General features: G+C 43.4%; 1 protein-coding gene across 1 annotated transcript; it reads left to right on the top strand.

Moving 5' to 3' along the window:
- The first annotated feature begins 14,392 nt into the window (after window positions 1-14,392).
- On the top strand, window positions 14,393-24,374 carry LOC140523645 (gastricsin-like). The gene is made up of 9 exons (XM_072638424.1): window positions 14,393-14,454; window positions 16,615-16,765; window positions 17,580-17,697; window positions 19,211-19,329; window positions 19,866-20,069; window positions 21,684-21,799; window positions 22,354-22,501; window positions 22,881-22,979; window positions 24,159-24,374. The coding sequence occupies exons 1-9, from the start codon at window positions 14,393-14,395 to the stop codon at window positions 24,312-24,314; spliced, it is 1,173 nt and encodes a 390-aa protein (XP_072494525.1). The 3' UTR covers window positions 24,315-24,374.
- Window positions 24,375-25,923: the final 1,549 nt, after the last annotated feature.

Genomic DNA, 25,923 nt, shown 5'->3' with positions numbered 1-25,923 from the left:
CACATAGTGGGCACTATGAAAGTGCTAATGATGGTGATGATCTTATGATGATGATGTGTTATTTGTTTGACTGATTGATAGAGCATTTATTAAGTACTTAGTATATGCCAAAGAGTGTGCTAAGCTTTGGTGATACAAAAACAAGAAAGCAAGACTTTCCTTACTTTCAAAGAGCTGACATTCTCATTGGGAAGATGATACATAAGGGGAACTGGAAAGCAGGAGAAAAGTATCCCATATGCAGGGGATGGGAGAGGGCAAGACAGCTTAGATGGAAGTAGAATAGACCAGAGAATGAGTTAGAAGGAAGTGAGGATTAAGGAAGGGACTTCCGAAGATATTATGTTTAAATTTTTTGTATGAAAACCTTTTTTTTAAAAAAAAAAACAAAACTTTTAAAAATATCTTTTTTTTTTGGTTACTGGGAAGGAGAGGATGAGATATATATTTAGACAAAAAGAGACTAGAAACAAAATCTATCAATAAAAGTAATTTTTATAAAATATGTCGTCCAAAATTGAACACAGTGTTTCCAAAGAATATGTAGTTTTCAGGAAGAGAAATCATACTTTCTTTCCCTATCAGCAGAGCAGATGAATTTCCTCCTCTTTTTCCCAGGTGTAGTTACAGAAAAATATTTGAAGGCATAGATCTATGTTCCAATCTCAGTTCTGTACCTAGTGGCAGTCACTTCTTTCTAGGCCTCAGTTTCCTCATCCATTGAGTGAAAAGATTGGACTAGGTAGTATCTAAACTCTCCTTCAACCTTAAAACACCATAATTCAGTGATTTTTCTGTGGATGATCCATGGCTAGTACCTGTTGAATAATATGCCTGAGAGACTGGACAAAAATAGGTAGATAAATAACACAGATGGATAGATACGTAGATGAAAGACAGATAGATAGATAGATAGATAGATAGATAGATAGATAGATAGATAGATAGATAGATAGATGGTAGATAGCATTCATATAGTGCTTTGAAGCTTGTGAAGTACTTTACAAGTATTATTCCATTTCATCCTTGTAGAAATCCGGGGAGGTAGGTGTATTACTATTTCCATTTTACACGTGAAGAAACTGAGACAGAAGGATTGTATCTGAAGCAGTTCAGGGAGAAAAGTTTTCTTTGTTGGAAAGAACATACTTGGGAATCTCAGCTTCTCTGAACTCTCAGTCGCACTTTCTGTATGAATTTTTAATGGAGGAACGATGTGATTGAGAACCTCTTGTAAATTGTCCCTCCTCCACACAGAATGAAAACATTTAAGATCTGTAAGGGACTTCAGGTGTCATCTAATCCAATCTTCCCCTGAACAGGAATCTCTGTCTAGCATCCCTGATGAGAGATCACTCAGTCTGTGCTGGAAGATCTCCAAAGGCACGGACCCCACTGTGTCAGGAGGCAGCCCATTCCACTTTGCACAGCTCCAATTCTTAGCATGATTTTCTTTCCCTATAGAATACATCTACTTCTTTGGACCTTCTGGCTAAGGTTCCCTATGGGGCCAACCAGAACAAAGCTTCTTCCTTGGAACAGCCCTTCAAATACTTGATGCCAGCTATCATGTTCTCAAATCTCTTCCCCAAACCAAACACACCTGGCTCATTGTTAGAAGATACAGAGCTCTTTAAGGTTGACACAGTGCTTTACACATTTTATGTGATTTGACCCACTAACTGGTTCATTCAAGTCGTCCTTACTTTTCGTGTTTTCTCTTGTTCTCTTATCTTTCTGAGATTACTCCTCTGCATATGCTCCAGTTCATCAATTTCCTTCCTGGAACTGAGCACTGGACTCCAGATGTGCTGTACTGAGGACTGAGCACAGTGGTTCTTCAGGCTTCCTACAGAAGTATGGGAGTAATTGACACCTATAAATATACTCCCACAGACATATTTATAAATACTCTAATAGACACTCCCAAAGATAGGCTTATCAACATGTTCACCTACACATTAGGAGAGATCTGTGTCAACACTAGAGCTATTAGGCCAAACAAATGAAAGAGTGTGGACTACAGCATGGAAGTAACTGAAGAAGGAGTAAAAGAGAAAAGCTTTACTCAAGAGAGTCCTAGAATTGATGGATGATCAGCAGAAACCTGCTCCCTAGAGACTTGATGTAACCTGCTCTGAGAACTGAGGAATCAGAGTAAATGGGGGAATCTCAGTTTAGAGGAAGAAGAAAGCAGGATGGAAGCAGGTAGAAAAGAGGGGTGTCATGGATAATCTGGGAGAGGAAGAGCTAGGTGGGGATGGAAATGCTCTGGGTAATTGAGTTCAGACCTCCAGAAATGAAGGAACACCTTATCTCAGTCCATCTTATGTCCCAGCATGGACCAAGTTATTCATTGTAAGCACCCTGTGTATCTGTAACTGCGAGTTTAAGGATCTAGTCACGAAGTTCCATGAAAGCAAAAAGACTCCAAACTTCATTCTACTTGGAGCAACCCTTGATGGTTTGCTCTGGAATTGAGATGAAGGCAGCTGATACCCAGACAGTTCTTGGGAATCTCCTCTTCTTTCTCTGCTTATCCTGGAGCCAATCTACCATATTTGCATAAACACATCTTCAGTCCTTTCATAGAATCATCAACACAGTTAGAGGGGACCTCGAACGTTGTCTGGTCCACCACCCTACCCAAATTTGTACTCCCCTCTACAACAATTCCCCAAAGAGGTTATCAAGTATCTGCGAGAATAATTCCAGTGACTGTAAACTCAGTAGCTACTGATACCCCAACAAATACACTCCATTTGCCCACTCCATGTCAATTCAGTTGGATAGCTCCAATATTAGGGAGCTCTTTCTTAAAATCAAAATTTGCCTTCTTGCTACTTGTACTTACAGGTTCCTGGTTCTACGAGGAATACCAGGAATACCCACCAGGGCAACCAGAATAAATTTAATCTGTCTTTCATATGACAATTCTCAGTATATCAGAAGATGTATCTCACCTACCATACATAGGTACTTATGTCTTTAGAAGAGAAGACAAAATATTCATTTTGCAGGTCCAAGCTAAGAATGAATTTTCCAAAAAATTTAGTTGGTTCTCTAAATCACCAATAGTTACAGAAATGCATATTAAAAACAACCTTGAGGATGTTTCTAATTCACTGTTGGTAAAGATGTGAATAGGTCCAAACATTCTGGATATCAATATGAATGTTCCATAACCTTTGAGTCAGTTGTCCCATGCCTAGGCATGTGCCCCAGGGAAGTCAAAGACAGAAATAATGGTCCTATATAAATACTAAAATATTCACCGTACTACAATTAGTGTAAGGTAGGAAGGAACTGGAAACACAGTCTGATGCCCATCAAGTTGGAGAATGGTTGAAAATAACTATGATATATGAATGTGAAGGGATATTATTGCTCAGTAACAAACAATGAGTGAGAGGACTTCAGGAAAAAAAAACATGTAAGATTTGTTTAACCTTATACAGTGAAATAAACTACGATTTACAATGATCAGTCACAAAGTGACTGCAACAATGCAAATGAAAACATCCCCAAAAGGAAGTTAGCCTGAGAAACAGAAAAAAAATTCAAAATTCCAGAGAACTGCAGGAGAGTGAAATTAACCAACGTCTATTAAATGTCTGCTGGACTCCAGACATTGTACAAAGTCTAATGAGGAGACAGAAATAGCGCTTTCTCCTCACATCAGAGGGGCAGAATATCATATACACTGTCAGTGGTTTTTCATGCATCGGTAGCTTTTCCTTTATTTTCTTTGTCAGAAGGATCAATTAACTGGAAAGAAAGGTGCATTTTTTTCCATCAGAAAAGACTATAATGTAAAGACATGTTATCAGTAAAATGAATTTTAAACAACAAAAGTCAAATCAATGCAGAAAGTATTTATTTAACTCCTATCATATTCTAGGCATTGTACTAAGTTCAGGGCATACAGGCAAAAAAAAACCCTGGCCATGGGAGGGAACTGAATGGAAAAATATTTCCTAAATGTTCACTGTGTGCCAAATACTGTGCTGAAAATGGCATGTGCTGAATGTGCTGAAAATAAAAAGGGCAGATAACCCTTGCTCTCAAAGAACTCTCCTTTTAATTAGGCGAATCAACACTTACAGAAGTGTTCAGCTGCAGGACAGAGACTCAGTGGTATCTAGCATTCTGTGGAAGGGTCAGTGACAAGTCCCAGAATTTTTTGCCTGTAGCTAGCATACTCAGAGCTAGGAATTAATCTCTTATCCCCAAGTATTTTTTCCACCATGATGACTCTCTCTTAAAACCTTATACTTCATTTTATAGTTACAAAACAGATTATTTGCATGTCTTCTTTTGGATTAAAACAAACCTCTGAGAGAGGAAATTAAAAGATTTTCATCCCCATTTTGAGGTTCAGAAATGTTAAGTGACTCCATAAGAGGGTAACATTATTCCCTTTTTACAACTGGGAGAACTGAGACTGAGAGGCATTAAGTGACTTTCCTGAGGACCTACAGTGAATTTCTTCATTATGGGTCATGTGAGCTCTAGTACACAGACAATCTATATGCAATAACCTCCTACAATTTTCCCCAGAGTACCCAGGAAGGATCATTTCTTTACAACCATCCTGTTTAGTCTGTTCCTTTGTCTATCCTGATTGCCAGGCTTAGCCTAGGATTACATGAGAGAGTAAAGCTGATGGGAACTGTCCAGCAGTACCACATTTGAATGAGGAAAGAAGATAGGGCTGGCCTTATGAGATGGGGAATGAAAATACATAGGTCCTGTAAAAACGCGTGATGGAACTCAAAGTCTTTCTCTTATCCTAGTGACCAAATCCTTTGTTGGGAGCCTCAGAAAAAGGAAAAAGCCCTTCTCATATTTAGCCTGAACTTTGTTCTAATTGTTTTGTCAACCCCTACTTCCTATTGTGACTGAGCTTCCTACTTCAACTACATATTCCAGGTCATTGACTCTAGCTTTGCAGAACCAATTCAGTGCTTCTGGATCACTCTTGGGCTGCCATCTTTTAGAGTTTTCAGCCTGTGGGAAGAGCCTGAGGCAAGTGGTCAAGACAAGGAGCAAATGTATATATTTGGATTAACCTGTATATATCTGTTGCTTTGAAGATGTCTGTCCTGAGATTGGCAGAGACTTACTGGTAAGGAGGCAATGGAAGGTAAGGGAGCAAATGTCCTCCCTAAGTTTACCCTTCCTAAGGCTGTGGTTCCCAGAGGGATCCCCAAGATCTCAGGTAGAATCATGAGAAGGGATGAGCAAAACAAAGAGAGGCTTGAACTTCATAGAACTACAACATGTCAGCTGGAAGGAAGTTAGAGGCTGTCTAGTCCAACCCTTCCATTTGACAGGGAAGGAAACAAGACCCAGTGAGATGAGGTAATTATCAAAAGTACTCCACAGATGTTACAGAGAGATCAATAAGGCTGTGGTGCTACGTAGTACACTCTGAAGAAATACTCAATAGGAGACATGCAGTCATGGATTCTGTTGCTAAACAGACCACAAAGGACCAAGATATAAGATAGTACTCCTGGCACCAGATTCCTCCTGCCACTTCCTGAACCTTGAGTTTAGAGGAAATTACTGATCCTGGAGATACAGAGGCCTCTGGGTATAGTTCAAAAAGGTCAGGGTACATTTTGAAGGTAATAGATTGAGGACTCCAGCTGGGGAATGAAGCATTCGGAGAGTGAATTTCTGAGGGGCACAGGAGATGAATATGGCCTCTTTAATCCCTGGAAACACAAATCATATTTGGAGAAGAGTGTAATCAGCATTTGTTGGAGAATCTACTTTTGAAGGGCTCATGAACCTAGTTCACAAGACTTCATTGATCGTTAGAGGCAGTGTACCATAGGGAGGACAGCACTAGCTAAGGATCAGGAGATCTGGGTTTGACTCCTATCTCAGAAAGTTACCAAGCAGTGGGATGTTGGAAAATAGCTTAATCTCTCAGAGTCTCAGTCTCCTCATCTGTAATATGGGGAAAATAATGGCCTCTGAAGTCCTTGCTAGTTCTCATTCTATGATCCCAAGATCTTATGCTATACTGCCCACCTCGCAGATGTGCTGTAGAGAAGAGCTTTGTATAGCTTATATTTCTGTCTTAATTTGAGTTACATTAGCTAGAGGCAGTGTGGTATAGTGGATCGAAAGCCTTCCTTGAAGGCAGGAATACCTGGGTTTGATACCTGCTTCTTACACATACAAATTTTGTGATCATCCTAGGCAAATCACTTGACCTTTTTGGGCTTCAGTTTCTTCATCTGTAAAATGAGAGGGGTAGACTAGATGGCCTCTGAAGTAGGCAGGGGGGAGAAGGAATTAGACTTAGTGTATGCCAGGCACTGTGCTAAGTGTTTTTCCCAAATATTATCTCTTTGGATCCTTACCATACCCCTCCCAGGCTATTTTTTCCCCACTGGACTGATGAGCAAACTGAGGTTGATGGAGATAGAGTTACTTGCCCAGGATCATACAGTTAATATTGTCTGAAGCCAAATTTGAACTCAGTCTTCCTGACTCCAAACCTGGAGCTCTATCCACTGTCCCACGAACTGCCTCTGATTCTACAATTCACTCACTGCCCAGACAATGATTCTCTAAAACTCTTAAGTTGCAAGTGAATTGCTGATCTACCTCAGTGGAGTGAGTTTCCAAACCAGAATTCCCTACATCAACGAAATGACAGGAGTGGACTTTTATGGCTTTAAGATGGTAAGAGTTTTAGAAAGAAAACTTTGGTAGAGATAGTGTCAAACTGGGCTGCAGCCTGCAACTGAGGAATATTGGCCTAAACCGTCTCTAAGTTTTATTTGTTTGTACGTATATATGTAGGCAAATAGGTGGCATTGTGAATAGTGTCAAGCCAGAAATCAGGAAGACCAGAGTTCAAATCTAGCCTCAGTCACTTTCTAGCTGTGTGACCCTGGGAAAGTCATTTCCCCCTATGTGTCTCAACTTCTTCATCTGTAAAATAAGCTAGTGAAGGAAATAGCAAACTACTACAGTATTTCTGGGAAGAAAACTCCAAATGGAGTAACCAAAAGTCAGCACAACTGAAACAACTCACAACAGCAACATGTTTTATGTGTGTGTGTGGCGGGGGGGGGGGGGGGAACGTTATATGTATGGTCGTTATATGTATATTTAGGTTTTGCAGGGAATTGAGCACTGGACCTGCAGTCTGAAAGACCAGAGTTTCAATCTGAGCTCAGAGAGGTACTTACTGTGTAACCCAGAGTAAGTCATTTAACTTATGCTTGCCTTAATCCACTGCAGAAGGAAATGGCAAACTGCTCCAGTATCTTTGCCAAGAAAATCCCAGGGATAGTATTAAAATGCTAAAAGATAGAATATCAGAAGATATGTCCCTCAGGTTAGAAACAGCCCAACATGCGGTCCATGGGGTCATGAAAAGTTAGACACAACTGAGCAGCAACAGCAGCAAAGTTAGACACCAGGTAGTTAGGGAGGGAGGGCAGTAGCAGTTGGAGGAATCAGGAAAAGCTTCATGAGGGAGAAGATGATACTTAAACTGAAACTTGATGGAAAAGCAAGATTTGATGATATAGAGATGATGGGGTAAAGCATTTTAGGCATGGAGCCTGAAAACAGGAGATATAGTGCCCTGTGTAAGGAACAGAGAAGACCAGTTTGACTGGATTGTCTTAAGTGGGAGGGAGAGTAATGTACAATGAGGCTTGAAAGATTCACTGGATAATGAAGGACTCTAAAAGTCAAACAAAAGAGTTCATATTTCTCTCATACAGATGATAGGAAAACAATGGAGTTTATTGAATGGGAGAGTGACATAGACTTGAATCTTAAGGAAAATAATTTTAGCAGCTGGGGAGGATGGATGGTAGAAAGAAAGAGAAGTGAGGCAGAGGGACCAATCAAGAAGTGGTTGCAATAATCTTGGTTCGTGATTGGTTGGTTGTTATCCTTTGTTCTCCAAGAGGAACAAAATGTCATCACCATGATAAAATGAAGTTTCAACATGCAAGACTGTAACTGATCAGACCAATATAAACTTGGAACACTTTACCACAGACTGGGCATAGAGAGTCCGTGTGAACATTTGGGGTGGGGACTCCAATTTTTGCATCCTACATTTCCTTTGTGCTGTTTCAATTCTGCTTTGCTCATAGAGCATAGCACCCTTTTTAATGTGGGCATGCTATTCTGAGTGGTCCTGTGCCAGTGTCTCTCATGTTGCACACTCAAATCCAAAGTTCTTGAGAGAGACCTTGAAAGTGTCGTATCACTTCTTCTGACTACCGTGTGATCGCTTGCCCCATGTGAGTTCTCCATAAAATAGTCTTTTTGACAAATGTACATTTTGCATTCAAACAACTTGACCAGCCCATTCGAGTTGCTCTCTCTGAAACAGAGTTTGAATGCTTGGCAGTTTAGTTTGAGCAAGGACCTCAGTGTCTGGTACCTTATCCTGCCAGGTAATCTTCAGAATCTTCCTAAGACAGTTCAAATGGAAGCGATTCAGTTTCCTGGCATGGGGCTGGTAGACTGTCCATGTTTCACAGGCATACAGCAATGAGGTCAGCACAACAGCTCTGTAGACCTTCAGTTTCATGGTCAGTCTAATACCTCTTTTCTCCCCAACTTTTCTTCAGGTCCTCCCAAATACTTAGCTAGCTCTGGCAATGCATGCATCAACCTCATTGTCAATGTGTACATCCCTGGAAAGTACACTAGCAAGGTAAGTGAACTTATCCACAGCATTCAAAACTTCTCCACTTGTTGTAACTAATGGTTCCACATATGGATGGTGTGGCTGATGGAGCACCTATGTTTTCTTGGTATTGATTATTAGGCCAAAATTAGCACAGACAGCAGTGAATTGATCCATACTTTGTTGTATCTCAGCTTCAGAGGCTGCATTGAGTGCACAATCATCTGCAAACAGAAAAGCATGCACCAATACTCCCTCCACTTTGGTCTTGGCCTGTAGCCTTTTCAAATTGTAGAACTTACCATCAGTATGTAGTTGACTGATGCTATGTTCATTCTCATTGAAAGCACTTGACAACATGACTGAAAATATCATGCTAAAAAGCATTTAGCTAACAAGGTAAAAGGCACACAGCCCTCTTTCACTCCACTAGTGACTGGGAAAGCGCAAGAGCATTGTCCACTATCCAGAGCCCAGGCAAGCATGCCATCACAAAATTCACCTACAATGATGATGACCTTCTCTAGGAAACCAAATTTTGATATAATTTTCCATAAGCCCTCATAACTAACAGTGTCAAAGGTCTTGGTCAGATATACAAACACTGTGCTCAGACCTCTGTCCTGCTCCTGGCATTTCTCCTGGAGTTGTCAGGCAGCAAACACCATATCGACTGTTCCTTGGCCCTTTCTGAAGCCAAGCAAGCTGTCAGGTATATGACCATCTTCCAAGTGAAGGATCAGCCTACTAAAGAGGACTAGCAAGAATCTTGCCAGCAATGACTAAGAGAGAGATCCCCCTGTGATTGTCTCAGTACAATACATTCCCTTTAGCTTTATAGAGATGGACAATGGAGGCATCCTTGAAATCCTAGGGGATAGCCTCCTCTTGCCATATAACCTGGAAAATTTCAGTCAGCTTTTGTATGACCAATGGTCCCCCTACCTTGTAAATCTCAGCTGGAATAGAATCAGCACCAGGTACTTGGTCACATGAAAAGGGCCTGATGGATCTCAAAACCTCTTCTTCAGTTGGAAGTTTAGCTAAGGATGGATTGACTTTTACCTGAGTCAAATGATCGGTGGTCTCAGCATTGACTGATGATGGTCTGTTGAGAACACTGTGGAAGTGTTCAGCCCATCTCTTTAGGATCATGTCCTTAACACTAATCAGCGTGGCTCCAACAGCACCGAGTAGTTGTGATGCACCATAGGTTTCTGGACCATAAATAGCTTTCAGGGAATCATAAAAGTGCTTTGGATTGTTACTAATCAGCGTAAAACTGAATTTCATCTGCTTTTTGACTGAGCCAGGAATCCTGCATCTCTCTAAGCTTTGCTTGTACTTTACTTTTGATGGAATTAAATGCTGCCTTCTTAGAGGTGGATGAACTATCTTACTAGCAAATACTGTTTAGTTCTCAGTTTTAATTTATCAGTTTCTGGATTTCAAATATTTTATTCAAATCTGTCCTGGTGTTTGCAAGTGTTCTGACCCAGATGAGCAAATGCAGTGCTGTACACCAAATTTCTGAAAGCTGCCCACTCCTTTTATGCTCTACTGAAGCCAACTGTGTGTTGACTCAGCTTTCACTCTACATTACCAACAAACTGTTCACGCTCAAAGAAGAGCCTTAATTTGCTGACATTAATTCTTCTGGTAGTCATTTTACCTTGGGGGCAGCACTTTTGATGAATGCAAATATTTAGCTTGGAAAGGATAAGTTTATGATCGGTCCAGGACTCTGCACCACACATGGCCTTTGTCACCCTCACATCCTCTCTGTCTCATCTCCTTACAATCACATAGTCTGTTAGATGCCAATGTTTGCTGCAAGGGTGCATTCATGAAGTTTTCTTGCATTTAGGTAAATGGAAAGCAGTGCTGGTGATGGGAAGTTCATGTGATGCACAAGTCCTCAGCAGGAAATGACCATTACTGTTGCTGTTTCCAAGTTCATTCTCTCCTGGGGCTCCCAGCCCAGTCTGGTAGTCTGAGCCTACTTTAGCATTAAAGTTACCCAGAAATATAAGCTTGTAATCTTTTGACACATTGATGATAAGGGTCTCTAGGTCTTCATAAAATTTTTCTTTGACCTTATCAGGGATCATCATGGTGGGAGCATATGTACTGGTGGTGGCGGCAGGGCATTTTCCTGCAAGTGGCAATCGCATTGTCATAAGTTTGTCATTCAGTCCTTTTGACAGGCATACCAGCTTGCTGACTAGATTAATTTCGATTGCCAAACTTAGGCCAGCTTCACAGCTCTCCCCTTCACTTTGGCCACTTCAGAAAAATGTGTATCCAGTTCAGACTTCAGTAAGCTGGTCTTCATTTGCCAGCCTTGTTTCACTCAGGGTTGCTATTTGGATGAGATACCTGTTGAGTTCTCTTGCAACAAGAGCAGTTCGTCTTTCAGGTCTAGTGGATTTTGTGTTGTCTATAAGTGTGCACATGTTCCATGTTTCATGTGTCTATGGTGAGTGGAATCATCTTTGCAGATGTTTTTGTACAATTTGTACATTTTTGGGGGGTTTTGACCACATAGTGGGATTCCCTGCCTGCCGGGGTAATCAGGCCAGAGTTGAGTGAGCAGACAATTTTTAGGGCACATTTTTCTAGCTCCCCTTCCTCACACCAAGAAGTGAGCAGTGTGATCCTTAAAAGCCTGCTCAGACACCCAGGAGGCTGCCGAGTCCCCCTGCTGCTTTCAGTGAGAAACAACCCTCTGGCTTGGGCCACCTGTGTGCAGGGTTGTGACTACAGCTCCTAATGTATCTGTACTTGCTGCTACATCACATGCCTGTCACTGAAGGACTTGGAGGTATAATAGTAAAATTGTATGGGTGGTGTCTTTTGATTCCTGTGTAAATTGGAAGTAAGTGAGGCAGAGGTCGTGAAGTAGGGTGTGTTCAGGGAGGACCAGTGCCTTTGGTATGATGGCTACTGAGCCCTTTTCAGGGCTCCTTTCACCTTTGGTGTCCACCCGTTCCACCCAACTCTCACTTGTGGCTCCAAGAAGCTGAAGCATGTGCAGTGGCCACACCCTGGTAAGCTGTTTCGACAGATGGACCAAACGAGGTTGAGGGTAACCAAGAGGTCTCAGACCCATTGGTGAGTTACGGGGGTGTCTACCCAAAGCATGTGAAGACTTCCCCTGGTGGAATGGGTGGATGAAAACCATTTGTTCCAGTGGCCATGAAGGCAGCTGATGCAGGTGATGTGGAGCACTTAGAGCTTGGTTAGACACAGAAGACGCCAAGATCATCCGCTGCATCCTGAGCCATCTCCAGTCATCTTGACTCTGTCCTGCCACTGGACTATGATGACTGTGGAGGAGAGAGTGAGGCTGACGACTTCCTGCAATAATCTGGGCAATAGATGAAGGGATTAAGGTAGTGACTATGTGAGCAGAGACAAGGGGCCTGATTCCAGTGATTCCGTTAAAGTAAACATGGCAAGATTTGTGCCCTGATTGGCAGTGTGACAGTGAGGAGTGAAAGGTAAAGTGGAGTGAGAAACTCTGAGACTTGAAAGGATAATGGTGTCCATGATGAATGCATGGAAATTAGGAAAAGGGGTGAGTATGGGAGGAAGGATAATGAGTTTGGTTTGTATGAAACTGAAGATGAGATGTTTTGTGGACATCCAGTTGCCACTTTTCAACAGTGTGTTAGTGATGTGGTCAGTTAGTGATGTGGTACTGAAACTCAGGAGCGAGGTTCAAGCAGGATATATAGATCTGGCAATCATTTGCATAGAGTTGATCATTAACCTTGTGGGTGCTGATAAAACACCGAGAGAGTAGAGAAAGAGTAGAGGGTCTAATTTCATTAACTAGGCTAATTAATAGCATACCATGAGTAACTTCTTAGAAGAAGGTTTTTCTGGCATCTTTGGTGCAGATAAGGTACAAGTTCTTTACCTTTGCCTTCAAAACAGATGTACATGTACTACAGATTAGCGTTCCTAATTCTAATTTACAAGTCATTATTAAAATGTGTATATATAAAAGCCTCCACTAAATTTCCTTTCCTTTATTTCATCATTGTTTGAATGTGATAGATTTATCAAAGGATTTGCCAGAGAAACCAAAACTCTAATATGACCCTGTTAAACTAGGAAATCTAGGCCAAGTTATGAACCTGGGACTCATTGGTACAGAGCCAGGCCTAGCTATGGGTGGAAGAACTCATAACCAGAATATTGCCCATTGGGTGATGAGGTTTTTTGGGCATAGCAACTTCCCTATGGAATCTATGCAATGGTGCCATTTGTTCTGATGGGGACTTGTTGAGGGTATGCACTACTTGATTTTTTCTTTGTATCTCCAGCCACCAGCGAAGTGCCTGGCAAAACAGATACAATACATTGACTTTATTTTTTTAGGTTATACATGGACAATCATGTTAAACATATTTTCTTCCACACTAGTCATGTTGTGAAAGAAGAATCAGAGAACAGGAAAAATACCATGAGAGAAAAGACAAAAACCAACAAAAAAATGAATTCTGCATTCCGATTCCTTAGATCTCTCTCCAGATGTGGACAGCAATTTCATTTGTGAGGCTGTTGGATTGTCTTGGATCACTGTGTTGTTGAGAAGAGCTAAGTCTATCAAAGTTAGTCATCTCACAATATTGCTGTTACTGTGTACAGTTTCCTCCTGATTCTGCTCACTTGACTCAGCATCAGTCCATGTGGGTCTTTCCAGGTTTTTCTGATACATTAGAAATTCTTGTTAAATTTAGCCCAATGATAGTGGAAGCAGTGGGGTTCTGTACATGAGCTCATGAAGAATGAAAGTGCAGAGAGAGAAGAGGAGAGAGAGAAGAGGTTGGAGGGTAGAAGAAATTTAATCCCTCTGTTCCTCCTTTTCCTCTTTTAGCAAAGGAAGGAGTTAGTAAAAAATTCATTCTCTAAAGGAATACTAAGATTCTTTCCCTCGTGGTCCCTCTCCTCATGGAGTTTACATTGTCACTCTCCCTGCTCAATTTAATGATATTTCAATAGAACCAGTCTTCTTCAAGTACTGTGTTCTGGTCTCAAGCCCATTGTCTTTGATGTCTGGTATATGGGAGAAGCAAGACCCACCACCCCTAGTTTGGATCCTGTAGACATTCTACCAATTCCTCAACATTTCTGGAAGTGGGTTAGCCCACTAACAGAAACCCCTACCCCAGACTAACTGTTCTTTACAAAGAGAGGGCCTCAAGGACTCTCTTCCAAATGATTGTCTTTCCATCTTCCTTTCTCAAGGAAAGTCCTTCCTAATCTTTCCTCTGCACAGTCCTTCCCTGTAAGCTAGAGAGCAAGAACATCTGTTTCACTCCCTTCCTTCCTCCCTCCCAAGCTAGTGCTGATAGCCAAGGATGTGAGGAGAAGGGAGGGGGTCCCACAGCTAATTTGTACTTGGTTATCATGTTTCACTTTGGCTCTATTTGTTTGGGACCAAGAGGCTCTGGGTACTTAAGAGCAGATGAAGCTGCCAAGCTCTGGATCAGAAGCTCAGACCCCTTTGGCCCCTGAACTGCCATTTATGCCAACTGATTATTCTGTTGACTGAGGCTGGCAGGGGGAAGTGGGGAGGAGGGGAGATACCCCCCTCTGGGGGTATATATATATGGGAGGCCCCAGTGGTTCCTTCAGCTCAGAGAGGATCTCAGCAGGTGGTGTCTGTAGGAGCTGCTGGAAGAAGAAGCAACCATGATGAAGTGGCTGATCATTGCCCTTGTCTGCCTCCATTTTTCAGAGGCAGACAAGATCATCAGGTAAGTCCTGAGGCTGGGGCAGGGGGCAGGTTTGGAGAAAATTGATGGCAGGGAACAGGGCACAGGGGAGAGAAGACAGGAGGAACCACAGTGTACTAGGAAGAGCCCTGACTGGGAGTCAGAATAACTGGGTTGGAATCCAGGCTCTGCAGCTCATTACCTCTAGTATAATGTACAAGTGAATTAATCTCCCTGGGCCTCAGTTTCCTTATAATAATAGTGATGAGGATGAGGATGATGATGGTGGTGATGATGATGATGAGGATGACGATGGTTAGCATTGTATAGTGCCTAAAGATTCACAAAATGCTTGCAATACTTGTAAAGTATTTAGCACAGTGCCTGGCACATAGTGTGTACCACAGAAATGCTTATTCCTATCCTCCTCACTTCCCCATTTCCTTTTTACATGTTAACTCATATGATCCTTACACCAACTCCAGCAAATAAGTATTATTATTTTCATCCCCCTTTTATACATTAGGAACACTGAGGCACAGAGATGTTAAGTGAGTTACTCAGGGCCTCATAGCTAGTACGTACCAGAGGCAGGATTTGCATACAGGCCTTCCTGACTCAATGTTTTCCCTCTCTATCCACTGAACCATCTTTCTGCTCCCTTGGCTACAAAATGAGTTAGATGAGACTCAAATGACATTTTGGGAAAAATATCAAAGCCTTGACTTTGCAGTTAGAGCAACAGGATTCAGATCCTGGATCTATCGCTCATTACCCAGGTGACTTTGGGCAAGCCTCTTAAGCTCCCTGGATGTTAGTTTTCTGTGGGTCAAAATGAAGGACTTGAGTGAGAGGACCTCTGAAGTCCCCACCAGCCTCAGGTCTGTGAGCCTATGATGCTAGGAAAGATGGAGTAGGCCGAGGAAAGGTAAGTCATTGTGTGATCATCAAGTAAGTCAGTAGCTCCAAGATTTCTGAAAGGCAAAGAGGGATCTGAAAGAAACGGACCATGGGTAACTGACCATAGTAAAGGACTGAACTAATGCCTCTAGGCTCATCCTTGCCATCCCCACCCAGGAAAGGGTTGGCCTCTTCCATCTTCTCTCTTAAAACTGGAAGTCAGAAGCACCTAAAGCAATTCAAGCAACCTTGAGCAACCTAAAGCAACCTTGAAGAGCCCTAAAGAAGACTCGTGCACCAAGAATCCTAAATAGGACTGGGCCTAAAGAGGCCCAAAGAGGATGTCAAGGGGGGCTCTTGCTTGGAGAGTCCCAAAAGGAAAGATTAGAGCTATCTCATCACTTGCCAACTCCAACCTTCCCCTTCACTCAGGGCAGTCCATTGATCTCCACCAATAAAAAGAGAGCCCTCCACCTATGTGCTTGGGAGAGAGGTTACATCAAAATTCCCATTTTACAAGTGAGTTCACTGCAGCAGACAGAGGTGAAGTGATTTGTCCAAGGTCAAATAGCTAGTGTCTAAGGAACATTTGAACTCACGTCTTACTAATTTTAGATCTTGAGCTCTTTCTACCATGTCTTCTAGCTGGCTGAGGGATAGAAGTAAGGTAAAGAGAAATAGAATCCCTGCAAAGAAAATAAAGAAAAAAGAAGCAAAAAGAAAAATTATACAAAGAGGCAGCTAGGTGGCACTGCAGTGGACATAGAGTACCAGGCTTGAAGTCAGGAAGATTCCTGTTCATGAGTTCAAATCTGGCCTCACTTACATAGTAGCTGGTTTTTTCTGGGCATGATATTTGCCACATTTGCCTCAGTTTCCTCATCTGTAAAATGAACTGGAGAAGAAATGACAAAACACTCCAGTAGCTTTGCCAAGAAAACACCAAATGGGGTCATGGAGAGTTGGCTGAGAAGCCTGAACAACATGCAAAGTCAACATAAAGGACCTTTGACTAAGGAAATAGCATACTACCTGCTAGAGGCCATCTTGGAAGGTCTTCTGTCAAAGATGGTAGCTGAAGTGAGAAAAGGAAAACATCACTGATGACAACCTGGGTCTGAAGGAGACTAGGTGTCAGAGACAGCCAAAGGTAGGAGGGAGGTCTACCTCCTGTCCCTGAGCTCTTGTGCCCCTGGTCTGGGGAGCCTTTGCTTCTGGACTGTGGGTGGGATTGGTTGAGTGAGGGAGGAAGTGAGTTCTGGGACAGTGGCACTAACAGCACCTCCTCCTGCCCCCTCTCAGGGTCCCTCTGAAGAGGTTCAAGTCCATGAAGCAGGTGATGAAGGAGAAGGGGGTACTGCATGACTACTTGAAGACCCACAAACAGGACCCTGCCACCAAGTACTTCAACAAGTTTGCTGTTGGCTATGAGCCCCTCACTAATTATATGGATGTGAGTCAGCATCTTCTCTCTCTTCAGGCTGAAGGCTGACTCAGCTCTCCTGGGGTCTTGGGATGCACAGCTCACAGTGTACCAGTCAGCTAAGATGAGCATGTCCTGGGGGGAGGATCCTGGATGACAGAAAAAAGGGGACATGCCATGCTGTCCACCCTCAGGAAGATCCCACTTTGACAGAGAGGGAAAAAATTCTAGCCTGGAGGGACATGCAATTTTAATAGGGGTGACCATGCTGAGACTCAGGATGGGACCCACCATATTAATGCATTCACAGGTGGCACAAAGATCAGTGAGAATAGCCAAGGAACAGGTTGGATGACAGTATCAGGAGCCACAGAGACCTTGGGAGGCGAGAGCACTTGAAGAAATTGAATATGATGAAATTGAATAGGGAGAAATGTAGTCTCAAACTTGGGTTGGAAGAACTCAAGCTGTCATTCAAGCAATCTAAAAATGCCCCCTGAGCCAATCAATTCCCCTCCTCAAAGCTGCTTAAGCCAAGACTAGATGACCATGTGTCTGGTACTTTATAGAAAGCCTCTTTCAGGCAGAGGTTGGATTGGATGGTCCCTGAAGGACCTTCTGTCCCTGAGTTTCTGTGACTCCATGGCTGGCTACTGAAGAAGGAGGCAGATTGAAATGATGGAAGGCACTTGGGCCCACAGCCCAGTCTTGCTAGATGCTGCTAGACCTCAGGTGGGCAGGGGATGATGTGAGTGTGCAGGACAATTCGCATTCCTCAAGCCATTACTATGTGTCAGGCACAGGATGGGTTTCTGCAGTATGCTTACCCAGCCTTCCTCCCTAGGTGTCCTACTATGGGGAGATCAGCATTGGGACCCCAGCCCAGAACTTCCTGGTCCTCTTTGACACTGGCTCCTCCAACCTGTGGGTGAGCTCCGTCTACTGCCAGAGCGAGGCCTGCAGTGAGTACCCTGGTGTGGCTGGGAAAGAAAGGGAGGGGAAAAGTAGTCATGCAGAAAATAGGACACCTTCCTCAAAGGAGGCAAGGAAGGACTGCTGGGTGAACTTGAGGGTCAGAATGGACTAGCAGTGTTTTCATTCACATAGGACACCCAAAGCAGAGCCGAGCAGAAGCACATTTATCTTATTCTATTCCACTCCAATCTCCATATTCTTATGATGCACCTACTCTGTACCTACAGCATGGGAGAATGCAAAGGAACTGTGAGATTTGATCTTGGCTTTGCCATCTTCCTAGGTAGACAGGACATGCATAGAGTTGTTCTGGGTCTGATGAATATCCTTGGGTTTGGGCCACAGTACATTTGTGCATTGGGCAGAAACAGGACATTGTATAAAAAAAATACAGTTCAGAGGGATTGGAAGGTGTGGTCAGGCATGATGGCAGCTGAGAGGGGATGGAGGAGATAAATAGGTGGAAACTGCTATCCCCCACCAGGTGAGGTGTTTGTGGATCAAACCTTAAGTCACCTCACTTCCCAAGCCTTCTGGGTAAATCGCTGATAGCCTGGATTCAAATCCTGCTTTCTCCTCCTTTCTGATTAAGTGACCAACAGCAATTTGTCTTTCCTATCCCAGGGCAACTCTTTAAGACTCTCAGTCAGTGGGTCAGCTAGGATGAATTAAGTGCCTGCTATGTGCTAGGCACTCTGCTAAGTGCTCTATTTACAAGACTAAGATTCAGGCAACTTTCACCCTGTGAGGGTGACAGAGCCACAGAACCACAGGTAGGAGTTGCCCTCCCCACCTCCCTAAGACAGGATGTCATTATGTGTCAGATTAGGAGGTAGCAACAGTCAGCACTGGAGGAGTTTGGTGGAAGGGGAGCACCAAGGGGGCTCGGAGAGCTCAGGGAATCAACATTTGAACTGTGTCCTGAAGTTGGATTTGGATCCTTGGAGTTAGAGCTCAGAAAGACCTGAGAGTTTAAATGGAGAGAAGAATAAAGGGTACTCTTCAAGGATAAAACATGAGAATTTCACCTAGCAAAGAACAGACATGAAAGGGAAAAATCTGTGGCAGTCTTCTATAAACCCCAACCCCTGAGAGACCTGCCCCTCTCCTCCGCTAGGTCAGCCCTTCACTGTCCCAGGCTGAGGGCTGGAGGTGAATAGGTGATCCCATAGAAGGGCCATCAGAGAGAGGGAGAATGTTAATAATGATGAGCCCCATGATATCAGGCTTTAGCTGCTGACAGACTTATAGCCACTACATAAGGTGGGAAGTACAGATATTATTATCACCATTTTATAGATGAGGAAACTGAGGCTTTAAAAGGTTATATGACTTTCCCAGAGTCATGTGGCTCCTGAGCATCACAGATGAGACTTGAACCCAAATCTTCTGATGCCATGAATGCTCTTTCCATTGCACTACCATGCAGAGAAGTGGGAAATGGGGAGATGAGATCCAAAGTTATTGGTATCTACTGACATCCTCTTTTTGTATGAACAGCCACTCATACCCAGTTCAATCCCAGTGACTCTTCCACCTTCACCAGCAGTGACCAGACCTTCTCTATTGAGTATGGATCAGGGAGCCTGACTGGAGTCTTTGGCTATGACACTGTGACAGTGAGTGGTTATAGGGAAGAAGTGATTAAGGGGAGTGAATGAGTATACCCTCAGTGCCCAGTGCGGGCTCCGTTCCAGATGCAGGACTTGGACACCTGGGAGCAAGGACATGTGGGAGTCCAGCTGCCAGAGGCAGCAATCTGAGCTCTTAGGTTCTCTTCATGTTTGTGGAGAGACTGGTCATAGATGAAAGGAACTTCTGATTCCCTGGCTTTTCTTCTTCATTCTGTAGTGAGCTTAGTGTGGCTTCAGGAGCCTTAAGGACCATGGGGCATGTGGGGAGGAGGATCAGAGCTATGTATCATGCTGCTCCATGCAGAGATGGTCCCAAGTCCCCATGGCCTTTGCTCCTCAAACTCCTCCCCAGAACAACAGTTACATCAAGACAGAGTTTGAGTGGGTCATGACCCTCTCCTCATTTGCTTCACTTAGGTGGGGAGACTAAGCTCATCTGTAGGCCTGGGGGAAAAGCTGTTGTCCCCATGGCCTCCTTCTGAGCCAGTCCTTCCTGATGGACTTCTCCCCGACTCCCACAGATCCAGGACATCTCCATCACCAAGCAAGAGTTTGGCCTGAGCGAGACTGAGCCTGGCACTGACTTTGAGTATTCCAATTTTGATGGGATCCTGGGCCTGGCCTATCCTGCCATCAGTGCTGGTGGGGCAACCACTGTCATGCAGGGCTTCCTGCAGGAGGACCTGCTGAATGAGGCTGTCTTTGCCTTCTACCTTAGTGGGTACGTGACTTGGCTTACTTCTTCCTCTGTTCCCTCATCCTCCTCCTGACTCTGTCTTGTCTCTTAATTTTAGGGCATGAAATTCTCTATGGCAGAACTTTTAAACCTGGGCTTTATGAATATCTATACATACATATACAAACACACATATATGGGCACTTGTACATATATAGATTTGCATATTATATATATATATTTTTGAGATGTTTTTCAATATAATCAGTTTCTTTGGTAATCTTATGAATTTTATTTTATGCATTTAAAAATATGATTCTTTTGTAGGTGTCACAGGCTTCACCAGACCTCCAAAGGGGTCTGTGACATACCCAGAAAAGGTTAAGAGTCACTTCACTGTGGCTCTTTCCTTTTCTCTCCCCTGTCAATGGGTAACTGATTTAATTCATTTGTATTTATTGATTACCTGCCATGAAGGTGGAATGGGGATGGGGCTGAGTCAGAGAGGGAAGCTAAGAGGTGGTCTCTTCCATCAAGAGGCTGCCTGGGGATTAGTTGATGGAGAGCAGGTAGTACCTGGATTGACTTGATAGGCTTACAGTAGGTGAGTAGAACAGTGAAGAGACTGACCTGACTGGCAAGTCTGGTGCCTTTTGTGAGCAGTGGGACATGAGTTGAATAGGGAGGTTGGGGAAGCTGTGGAAGGCCAGACTGAGCTTTTCAGTCATAGTGCTTCCTCTTTTCCCAGTCTGGAATCACAGACTCTGAGGGATAGAGAGCCAGGAGACACTAGAGAGCACTATCTTTATCATCATTTTAGGACTGGAAAGGATCTTGGAGGTTGTCTAATCCCATCTTCCATCAGAGATAAAGCAACTAGATAGAGAAAGAGAGGGGACCTGAGATTTCATTGGTAAAGGCAGTTTCCAGAAAGAACTCTCTAGCAGTGAAAGTTATTTTTGTGGTTGTTCAATTGTGTCTGACTCTTTGTGACCCCATTTCAGATTTTTCCTGGCAAGATACTGGAATGGGTTGCCATTTCCTTCTCCAGCTCATTTTAAAAATAAGAAAACTGAGGCAAAGAGGGTGAATTGACTTGCTCATGGGCACACAGCTATTAAGTGTATGAGGCTGCTTTTGAACTTGGGAAGATGAGACTTCCTAACCCCAGTCTCAGCCTTCTATCCCTTACAGTGCCACCTAGCTGCTTCAATGCAATTCATAGCCTTGGAAATCGCAATGAAAAGTGAAGTGATTTGCTTAACCTTCACACAGCCATTATAGATAGGGGTGTGTCTAGAATTCCAGCTTCTTGACCCTGGGAGACCAGCTCTCTCTCCACTCTGCCATGCTGCTCCTCCAAAGATTCTGAGGCCTAGGAAATCTATCTTCCTAGTGCCCCAGGATGAACTCACAGGACTCAGATCCAAGGCTATCTTACCACTTGACCCTGGGTGCTAGGAAGAACTTTGAGTGGCCTGTGCCTCCTTCATGTGGGAAGCAGAGCAGTGGAGCAGGGGTTGCTGATGAGTAATCAGGACCTATGGGCTGAGCAAGAACTTTTGTGGCAGGAAATAGGAAAAAGAAATAGAAAAATACTTTTCCCCTAGCCTGTCCCTGCCTATTTCTCAAAGCCAATATTTCCTGTGTCCTCAGGGATGAGAATTCTGACAATGGAGGTGAAGTCACTTTTGGAGGAGTGGACACCAGTCTGTACACTGGAGACATAAACTGGACCCCTGTCACTGAGGAAGCTTACTGGCAGATTGGCATTAGTGGGTATGTGAGGTGTGGTAGGGAGGGGAGAAAGGGACTCAGAATGGATATATTACTGAAGATTATTCCTTCAGGGTGGAAAAATGAGAGCCAAAGGGAAGTGAGCCAACGTCTAGGGAGAAAAGTCATGGCTAACATGGGTTGATATCCTGAATCTTTATATGAAATAGGTATTACAAAGAAAGGATAATATCAAGCGTAGAGGGACCAGCTCTATGATGGGTTCATAAATAAGAAAGATGAGTAAGGAGAATGGAGGTGTGGGACCCATGCCTCTTATCTGGAAAGGGGACTGAAGTAAGATACATTCCATTGTCTCAAATGTTGTCTTCAGGTGGAGGGAAGAAACCCAGTAGATTGAAATGCTTTGGCTTGGGGACTACGAAGATGACCCAAGCTGGGAATTCCTCAACCTGGATTTTCTCTGAAATGAGAGGAATGGAATTTTGTCAGCAAATGACAAATTGAGTGTGATATGGCGGAAAGATACTGGAATGCAGGAGAGGGGAGCAAATACGACCAAGAACTGTCTCTAATCAGCGACTGTCTTCCTTTAGGTTCTCCATTGGTGGTGAGTCTACTGGCTGGTGCTCTGATGGTTGCCAAGCTATTGTGGACACTGGCACTTCCCTCCTCACTATTCCCCAGGATATGTTCTCTGAGCTGATGCAGTACATTGGAGCTGAGGAGGATGAAGATGGACTTGTAAGGGATCCTCTCTAAGACTCAGTTTCCTCACCTACAAAATGGGGATAATTATACTTGGCCTTGGTATTTCACTAGGTTGCTAGGAGGAAAGCACTCTGTAAACCTTAAAGTACTACCATCATTTTTATTGGCTCCCTTCAAAACCCTACAGCTCTGACCCATATCTCCGTTTATGAGGATATCAGAGTTAGGAGTCCTTTGGTTAGTGATCTGGGGCAGGACTGGTATGGAGAGGCTGAATCATGGGATCTAGACACTGGGCCAGGGAGACTCTATCCTGAACATATTCTAGAAGCTCTGGAGACTCATGAGAGGGTAGAGCTCTTAAGTACCTGCCCCCATAGACATATCTTCTTCCTGTGTCTCTGTCCTCCAGTACTTGGTCAGTTGCAGCAATATCGACAGCCTGCCTACACTCACCTTCACCATCAATGGTGTGGACTTCCCCCTTCCTCCCTCTGCCTACATCCTTGAGGTAGGTCCCCTTCATTCCTCTATTAGGCATTCTTGCCTTCTCAGGAGTGGTCCCTGTGAGCAGGGAGGGTAAAGGAGAGATCAACTATTCTTCTTGGGAGGGAGGTGAAAAATTGAGCTGTAGGTGAGAGGAGGGACAAGATCACACCCTCAGTTATACCTTGCTCCCTGTCCTCCATGTTCCTTGGGATAAAAAGGATGAAAGAACACAGGGTTAGGGGGCTGGGGGAAACAGACGCACCCCTGGGATATGGCTCTTCCAGGATGTGATGTGATAGAATACTAGACTCTCAGTATTGGAAGGGGTATCAGTGGTAATCTGACCCAACTCCCACACAAAAGAGTCATCTCAGCTACAACATCTCCATGAGGTAGTCTTCCACATCAGCTTGAATACTCTCAGGGATGGGGAGCTCAGTGTCTCATAGGGCAGCCTGTTCCACTGTGCAGGTCCTAGAATTGGGGTCACTGGCAGAGAGGGATGGTTACAGGTCAATACTTAGTCCTCTCTAGATCCTGGATTAGTCCCTTCAGGGCAACTTTCCCAACTTGACTCTTGCACTCTATTTTGGAAATTCTCTTGGAGGACTTTAGGGGCAGAGAGCAAAAGTAGATAGGTAGATAGATAAGTAGGGAGATAGAAAGATCGACACAGATGATAAATAAAACTTCTGCTGAATGCTAACTATGTGACCGGCCCTGTGCTATAAAGTCCAATGTGGCTCGTGTGATATTGCTAATCAGTCACTCAATAACAATCATTAAATAATGTGCTCGGTATGGTACTAAGGCACAGTGTATATGCAAGTGTATCTGTTGAGGGGTTATGGACAGAGAGAAAACATAATTTGGGCTCTTCTGGATTTTCCAATATAAGTGCAAAAGAGGTTAAACAAAGAGAATGAAGAATGATACTAAGCAATGAGTGTTCATTCCCTGCCCCTACTTTCCCATCTCCTTAGTGGCAGGATTAATCCAAGGGAGGCACAGGTCCTGATGAGATGGGGTGATCACTGAAGCCTTTCTAGAGAAGATTTAGAACTTTCCTTGCCCAGAAAAAGACGCTGAAGCCTCAGGCAAATAACTCCTTCTCAGTGAATCCCACTTCCAGAATAAAGGCCAGCTTCCTAGAAGAAGTGGACCTTCATGGTTAATGGACTCCTCTTCTTCTCCCTTCCAGGGTGACAGCACCTACTGTGAGGTGGGGATGATGACCACTTACCTGAGTTCTGAGAGTGGCGAGCCCCTCTGGATCCTTGGGGATGTTTTCCTGAGGAACTACTACTCTGTCTTTGACCTTGCCAACAACAGGGTGGGCTTTGCCAGCCTGGCCTAAGTTCTTCTTCCAACCTTGTTTTAACTCCCTGCCTCTTGGGATTGTCTTCAACCCTTCGTGTCTTCCTACCTCCCTTTTTGTCTCTCCTGATGGATTCTGGATCTTCATTGTGTGGCCTGGGAGTCTATAAATAAAAATTATTCTAACGCTTCATGCATTTGTTCTTTCATTCAACCTGTATCAAGCTTCTACTGCCTGGGAAACCATGTACTAGGTGTTGGAGATGGTGCCTCCAGAGGTTATACATGGCAAGCCCCCAGTTGTTACTGAGCTCACAGTCTTGTAGGGAGATAAAAATACCAGCATTGGTAACCACATGATAAATCCATTGCAGAAGCTTTGAAGAAAATGTTATGTGAAGTCTGAGTTTTATGAGATGGTATGGGAGGGAAGATCATTCCTGATCAGTGGATCATTCTGGCTTCCAAATATTCTTTTTAGGGTTGAAGTGAAGTGTCCAATTGGGACTGCTTTATCCATCATGCTCTACTATTTTAGTCAGCTCAAAGTGTTTGTTCTGGAATGTATATCAACCAATCAATTAACAAGAATTTATTGAATGCCTACTCTATGTGCCAGGCACTGGGTCTCCTCAAATAGTATTTCTAGTGATCAGTCCTGGGCTCCACACTTACCTGTGTGCCACACTGCCTCCTTAGTTCTTTATATTTCCACTGTGTACCCTGTTCCATCAGAGTTGGATCCCCCAACTAACTCCTTATATTCCCATTTTCTAATCTGTGCCTCCTACATCTTAGAATGTGTTTACCTTTTTAAAATAATCCAAGTCGCTTTCATCCCAAGTACAGGGGCCAAGTCTCCTTTCTTTGTCTGGAATATTTCCACAACGAGGGAGGTCTTCATGGACAAGGACTATGAGCATAACTACTCTATTTTACCAGGAGCTCCCAAGTGTAGGATCCAGATCTCAGTCTTCTTATTTCTCCCTCGCTCCTAGTGGAAGGTTCTGCCCTCCAGCACATCACAACTGTTAGTCTAAGCATCATAACAAGGTTGACAATCAGGCATTGTTATAAAAAATATTAACTTCCCATTCCCCCCTCCCCAAGGCTCTGGGCTCATATGAACAAAATTTTTTTGTAGAGACTTGACCTCAACTGCATTAGTTTGTCTGTTTTGGATAATTATGGTCTGATCCTAGAGCAAAATTCTAAGGAAATTTCTTTCTTTTTTTAGGTATTTTCAACACAACCTTATTCTTGTCTGTCCAGAATTCTTAACATTTTCTGAACCATAGACCCTTCAGGCAGTCTGGTGAAACCTATGAACCTATTTGCAGAATACCAGCCTAAAATAAAGTCCATAGCATTACCAAGGAAGCCAATTATGTTAAAATATAGTCATCCAATTTTTAAAAAAGGCTTAAACCCCAGGTTAAGAACTCACAATGAAGAAGGAATGAGTATCAGAGTAATAAACAGAACATTGTCCCTGAACTTTGTGACTGGACTGACTCAATCTTAGATCTGCAACTCAAGGGGTAAGTAACTGTATCCCAAACTGTTAAATAATGAGGTGCAAAATATTAATTATATAGTTTAAACTGCTTGTTGTTGTTTGTCCTGTTTTGAAGAGGACCAATGCCATC

This window comes from Notamacropus eugenii, chromosome 2 (assembly GCF_028372415.1).
Source record: "Notamacropus eugenii isolate mMacEug1 chromosome 2, mMacEug1.pri_v2, whole genome shotgun sequence".
NCBI lineage: Eukaryota > Metazoa > Chordata > Mammalia > Diprotodontia > Macropodidae > Notamacropus > Notamacropus eugenii.
The sequence above is the reverse complement of the archived record's forward strand: the minus strand, read 5'-3'. Positions and strand labels throughout refer to the sequence as shown.